At 61.8% G+C, this 6450-nt stretch overlaps 1 protein-coding gene across 2 annotated transcripts; it reads right to left on the reverse strand.

Annotated features, from left to right (window-relative positions):
* Positions 1-301: 301 nt before the first annotated feature.
* Positions 302-6432, reverse strand: AP3S2 (adaptor related protein complex 3 subunit sigma 2). Of its 2 annotated transcripts, XM_015638799.2 has the most exons (6): positions 6038-6432; positions 5597-5688; positions 5387-5498; positions 4336-4407; positions 1281-1388; positions 632-971 (listed from the first exon to the last, which is right to left on the reverse strand). In XM_015638799.2, the coding sequence occupies exons 1-6, from the start codon at positions 6104-6106 to the stop codon at positions 843-845; spliced, it is 582 nt and encodes a 193-aa protein (XP_015494285.1). In that variant the 5' UTR covers positions 6107-6432; the 3' UTR covers positions 632-842. The 2 variants fall into 2 exon arrangements, with proteins under 2 accessions (XP_015494284.1, XP_015494285.1); XM_015638798.1 differs by lacking the exon at positions 6038-6432 and having other exon boundaries at positions 302-971; positions 5597-5859.
* Positions 6433-6450: the final 18 nt, after the last annotated feature.

Below are 6450 nucleotides of genomic sequence, written 5' to 3' on the forward strand. Positions count from 1 at the left end.
GTGCTCCGCAGCAGGGAGAGGGCAGGAACCGGCAAGGGGTGACCAAAGACCCAAAGCTGGGGCCACAGCCATCACAACCTGAGCAGGGCCACCACCCTCCACACACCTGCTCCGAGAGCGGAGGCTGCAGCCAGGGACCCTGCCCTAAGCCCCCTGCCCTCCCCTGGGGCATCCAGGGCCCCCTCTCCCACCCCCTGGGCCTCCACCAGCCAAAAGCCCCCAGGGCTGCAGCTACCCCAGGAGAGCAGCACAGAGCCCCCAGCCCCTCCCCATCCAGCAGCACCCAGAGCAGACACACACACACGGGTTCCAGGGCAGTTTATTGGGACACAGGGACACACTCCAGCAGCCCCAGCCCGGCCTGACCACCTCCCCGTCCCCCAGGTCCAGCATGTCCCACTCACACTGTCCCCAGGGCACACAGCAGCTCCCATGAGTGACCCCCACCCAGCTGGGGCCCAGCACAGCCAGCAGGACCAGGCCAGGGGACAGGCATGGCTGGGAGGACAGAGGACACAACCTGCAGCTCCAGACAGAGCCGTCACTACAGGCACCCTTTGGAATCCCAAGAACCCTGGGAGAGGCGGGAGCCAACTCTTGCCCACAGCGAGGAGAGGCTGCATGTCTGCAGGGAGGGAGGGGAAGGAAGGGCACCCTCCTTGCTGGGGGAGCAGGGAGCAGAACTGAGCCCAGGCCCAGCAGGGGGGACATCCCCACCCTGTTCTCTGAGCCCTGTCACTGCTCCCTGCCCTCAGCCACCATCGGCCCCTGTGTGGCACACGGGCAGAGCCCTGGCAGGGGCCGGGGACCCCAGCTCTGCTCAGCCCCCCAGCACAGGCTGCTCACATGAACTGTGACAGGTTGGGCACTTTGATGTTGATGTCCCCGATGTTGATGTTGCGGGGGATCTCGGGCAGGTTGATGTTCTTGACGGCCGACACAGCGCGGGAAGGAGCAGCTGAGAGGCCTCCCTGGGGACACAGGGACCGTGACCACCGGCCCCACCCCGCGGCCCCTCCACAGCCACATCTTTGTGAAAAGCTTTTTATGGCCTGGGGTTGTTAACCTTGACAGAAGAACCAGTTCCACACTCTGGCGGCTCCCTGCACTCCTGTCCAGCACCACGGGGCAGGGATGTCCCCAGCCCCATCCCGAGGCAGACAGACACTGGGAATACCCTGGGTACCCCCCCATGCCCACCCCTGTCCCCATGGGCCGCCCCCCTCGCAGCCCAGGGTCTGTCAGCTCCCGCGGGGCAGAGCCGCAGCGTCACCGCTCACCTCTGCCTTCTCCAGCTTGCCCTGGGCCTCCACCTGCGCCACAATCTCGTTCATGTTGGTCTCCAGCACCATGCCACCGATCACCATCTCCTGCAGGATGTGGTGGACCTGCCAGGGTGGGGGGAGGGAGCAGAAGGCTGTTCTGTCTGGCAGCAGCTGCAGCGCTGGTGTGGAAGCATGTCAGGGGCCAGCATCTCCCCAGGGACACGAATCTATCCCTCTCCCCTTCTGGGTGTCACTCCTGAGAGTGACAGGGTGGCCACGGTCCTTGTTGGCATGGGGAGCCCCCAGGCTCCTCCTGCCACCTGTATCTCCAGTCTAGGTGACACGCAGCTGACGGCACCCCCAGCACGCTGCTCCCTCCCCGGGCAGCAGCCAGCTCACAGCAGGAACGTGTCCTGGACACGACCCCTGCAGCCAGCAGGGTCCTCACTGGGCACAACACTTCTCCCCAGAGGCTCCTTCTCCCCAGAAAGCCAGGACAGAGCCTGGCCTCTCTGCTGTCTCTTATAAGGCCGGGCCTGTAACACGGGCACAGACAAAGCACACAACTTCCAAGGGAGTCTGCTCCTTTCCTGGGATCCCTCGAGTCCAAGGATGAACAGCCAGGCAGGGCCAGTGCAATCACACAGCCAGAACAGAGAAAAGGAACATTGCTGAGTTGCAAGCCCAGAAATTGCGAGCAGCCCGAGGCGGCAGGCAGGCTGTGCTGGTGGGTACACCCACCCTCAGCTCCTGCACGTGGCTCAGCTCAGCGCTCCCTGCACAGTCAGCAGCTCCCAACGAGCTCCCAGCACAGGTAATGGATTTATGGGTCCCAATTATTTCCGTGAAAGGGGCTATGCAGGAGCATCATCGGGTTATGAGATTGTTTTATGGTTTCACTGAGCTAGGCCGCACTTGTAAACACCTTGTGACAAGCACCACCAGGACAATCCTGGGGAGAATAAAGACAAGGAGAAAACCTGCTCTGAGGGACAATCCCAGCTCTGTGAGGTGATCCCAGACAACAGAGAGGTGATCTGGCCCAGGGCTCTCCACAGCTCCTGTCCCACAGTGCCTGGAGCAGCAGGAGGTGTGTGGGGTCAGCACAGGCTGAGCCCCAGGCAGCTCCTGAGCCCCCTCACAGCCCTGGAACCCCCACCCCACAGCCCAGACCCAGTGCACGCTGAAGTTGCTTGAACAAGTGGCTCCCACAGCCAAAAAGGATATGGGAGCATCAGGAAACGTTCCTTCAAGATCTGGCTTCTGCCCAAGCTGGCTCCAAACCAACAGGGCAGAAATCCTGAACAAGTTTTGTTTTCCAAGCCAAAGCACAGCACTTCCTGAGCAATCCATGTCCCCTCCAGGACCCCGCAGCTGCTGAGTGCAGCTCACACTCCCCTCCAAGGTGGAAAGCACAACCGAGAGCTGGGCATGGCCCACCCTGAGCCTCCCCTTGTGACGGGATCCCTGCAGCTCTGGGGCTCCCAAAGCCAACCACTGCGAGCACTGGTGTCACTGGTGCCTGATCAATGTCCCCCTCCATCAGCCCATGGCAGGAGTAGGACCCCAGACCCACCACAGCTGGGGTCCCATGGCCCTTGTGCTGCAGGTTCTGCAAAGTGGAACTTAAGGCAAAAAGAAGAATTACAGAATGCAGCCAAAGTTGCACCTGAAGCCGTGCCCTCCCCTGTGCAGGGAGACACTCATGGCCCTGCCTGAGCATCCACGGGGCCCAGCAGGACAAACCAGCACCTCAAACACTGTCCCTCTGCTCCTGGAAGCACAGGAACACGAGCACATCTGAGAAACAAACATGTGCCAAATATAGAGAGAGACCGGGGGACCAACTGATAATGGCCAAGACTGGAGTCAAAGCTGGGAAGCAGCGGGACGGGAAGTAAAGAGGGCTGGGAGAGCCTGTGCTGAGCGAGCTGGGGTCTCCACCAGCAGCTCCTGTCTCCTGAGACTGTTGTTCCAGGCAGGACAGGTCAGAGGAGGGCTGACCCCAGAGCTGCTGGGTGTCCTGCCCGAGGGCTGTGGGCTGGCTGTGAGGCCGAGTGTTTTACCTGCAAAGGGTTTGACACGTTTTACTGTAAAGCTGAGAGTAAGGCTGAGTGATAAGCTGCTGGGTCCTGGTCATGCCACAGAGTCAGCACCCAAGAGCACATCCTCCCCCAGCTGTGGGCAGAGGTGACCTGGGCAGCTGCCAACGCTTCTCCCGCAGCTGCTCAGCCCTCCTTCCTCCTTTGATAAACACTTCTGCTGACAAGATAATCGTGTTGTGACATTTTGGAAAGTTTACAGCAGGGCAAACAGTGAAACCAAAGCCCAACCTTAGCAGCTGGTAACATGGAGACCCCCCAGACCTGCTCACTCCCCTTCCCTGCCAGTTCCCCAGTTGGAATCACCAGTGCAAAGGGAGCATTTTACACATTTTTTTTTTCCCCAGTGCTCTATTTTGTTGACATGCTTTTGTCTTCAGTAAAGCAATAAAATCTTGATCAACAGCAAGCCCCTCCCTGCTCCAAGCCTATTCCTGGATATCTATTCCCAGCTATCTTCAGTCTTGTGACCCAGGACGTGATCAAAGGGGGTGGTTTCCATTCAGGATCTCCGTCCAGCTCAAGAGGAAGCATTACAGGCAGTAGCTCAAACCAAAGTTTACCCAGTACTTTGAATTCCAAACACTCCCATTGTTCCTTCCCTTTTGTTTCCCTGCAGCTGTAGTAGAATGTTAACTCCCACGAGGTGTCACGGCTTGGAGCAGAGGCAGAATGCCCCAGCCAGGCCAGAGTCTGCCCAGCCCCACCAGTGCTGGCCGTGGAGCACAGATCTGTCACTTGCCCGTGGCCACCCGGCCCCGGGGCAGCCCCACGGCTGGGCACGGCTGCCCCCGGGCTCGGAGCAGCCCAGCACTCGGGTCTCTCATTGGGAGGTCACGGTGAGAGCTGAAAGATTCCCATACAGGATCTCAGTGCCTCCCAAAGTGACCCCTGCCACCCCACACTGTCCTGGCCAGCCCCAGCCCAAGAAATGCAGGCTCTGGAGCAGCCCCGAGCCCACCACCCACCTTGTCCATGTGGAAGATGAGGTCCAGCTCACAGACATTCTCAAAGCACTTGTCCAGCGTCTCCACAAACACCTGGGACAATGGACAGACACCAGGCAAGATGGTCACCAACCCCATGGAACACCCCAGGCACGGGACAGAGTGACTGGAAAGCTGGAAAAGGACCTAGGGATGCTGGTGACTGTGGCTGAACACGAGCTCAGATGTGTCCAGGTGGGCAAGAGGCCAATGGCACCTGGCTTGTGTCAGCCCCAATGTGGGCACAGCCCCAGGGCAGTGCCCGTCCCTGAGCTGGCACTGCTGGGGCACCTCCAGTCCTGGGGGCAGCTCTGAGCCCCTCCTGACAAGAGAGATCTGGAGGGGCTGGAGCGTGTCCAGGGAAGGGAACGGAGCTGGGGAAGGGGCTGGAGCCCCAGGAGTGGCTGAGGGAGCTCAGCTTTGAGGAAAGGAGGCTCAGGGGGAGCCTTCTTCCAATATCCTGGGGTTTAAAGGGTGCCTACAAAGCTGGAAACTCTCTTCATACAGGGAGTCACGTGGAAAGACAGAGTGATGGGTATGAGTTCCTCTTGGGGAGACTCCAGTAAGGCACAAGGGGAAAATTTTTTCCAAAGAAACAGCCATTGAATAATCTCCATGAGGAAGTGAGGGATTCCCCAATACCAGATACTTTTCACATGACAGGGTGTTGGGCATTGTCTAGGCCGTGCTTTGCCAAAAAAGGCTGGATCAGACAATGCCTGAGGTCCCTTCCAACCTGGGATCCCAGGATCCTAGGATTAATGGTTGGTCTTGATGCACCCAAGGGTCTTTTCTACCCTAAATGGTTCTGTGCTTCAATTTTTAAAAGACATTGCTTTAGACTGACTTCCCCTGCTGCTCCCAGGTGAAGAAGCCAAGCAGAAGCTCGGGGAGTACGTGCGGCCCCACCACAGCCCCGAGGGCTCCTCAGGCCCTTCGGAAGGGCTGGCACAGGCATGTCACGGGCATGAAATGCCTCTGAATGGTGCCAGGGCAGGGCTGTGCCGGGAAGCCGAGCCCTGCAGGGACGCACCTGGATGAGGTCCAGGATGCCCAGCTCGCTCTCCGAGGAGTCCACACAGAACACAAAGTACAGCGTGGCGTAGTGACGGTAGATCAGCTTGTAGTCCGAGCCGCCGAACAGGCTGTGGGGACACGGGCAGAGCTGAAGGGCTCCGGGGGGACACCCGGGCACTCTGCAGTGCGAGGGGCCAGCCCGGCATGGCCCCTCAGCCGCCGGTACCTGCCGCACTCCAGGAAATTGCAGATGTGGTCATCCCGCTTCAGCACCAGGTGGAAGGTGTCACGGATGATCTGCTGCTGGACCTCTTCTGCCTGCCAGGAGGAGACGCTGGGTGGGCACCCACGGATGCACGTCCCACCCATGGGACCCACGACCCCCGCTGTCCCCTGCGGCCCCAGGGGCGCCGTGAGCCCGCGGCTCCGGGTGACAGGCCGGTCCCGGGGCCACCCACGGGTGACCCGGGGCATCCTGAAGGACGCCACCGGGGCACCGGCAGGTGTCGCAGCGGCCGCTCCTGCTCCCGGGACACCCCCGGCCCATCGAGCCCCGCACCGCCCTCAGCCCTGCACTGGTCCCGGTCCCGGTCCCACACCGGGCTCAGGCACCCGCTGCCGCATCCCCACCGGCGGCCCCGGCCCGATCCCGGCCCCGGTCGCGCACCAGGTGCTGGTAGAAGCGGACGAGCCGCGGCTTCCCGTGGTTGTTGAACACGAGGATGGCGTTGATCATCCCGGCGGCGCGCCGGGCCGAACCGGGCCGAACCGGGCCGGGCCGGGCCGGGAGCAGCACCGGCAGCAGCACCACGGCCGCAGACGCAGCGCAGGAAGCCCCTCGGCCGCCCCGGAAGCGCACCGGGCTCCGGTGGGCTGAGCTCGGGATGACCCCGCGGAGCCGCCGGGAACGCTCACAGCCGCTCCTGGGCGGGGGCTCCCCGGGGGCTGCACCGCCGCCTGCCGGCGGGACAGGCTCGGCCGTTCCCCGCAGTCCCACGGGGCAGACGGGCAGCTCTAGAGCCGGGATGTGGCGGCCGCTGCCCGCGCCGGGACCACCGGGACCACCGGGACCGCCACTCC

The sequence above is a fragment of the Parus major genome, chromosome 10 (genome assembly GCF_001522545.3).
Source record: "Parus major isolate Abel chromosome 10, Parus_major1.1, whole genome shotgun sequence".
Lineage (NCBI taxonomy): Eukaryota > Metazoa > Chordata > Aves > Passeriformes > Paridae > Parus > Parus major.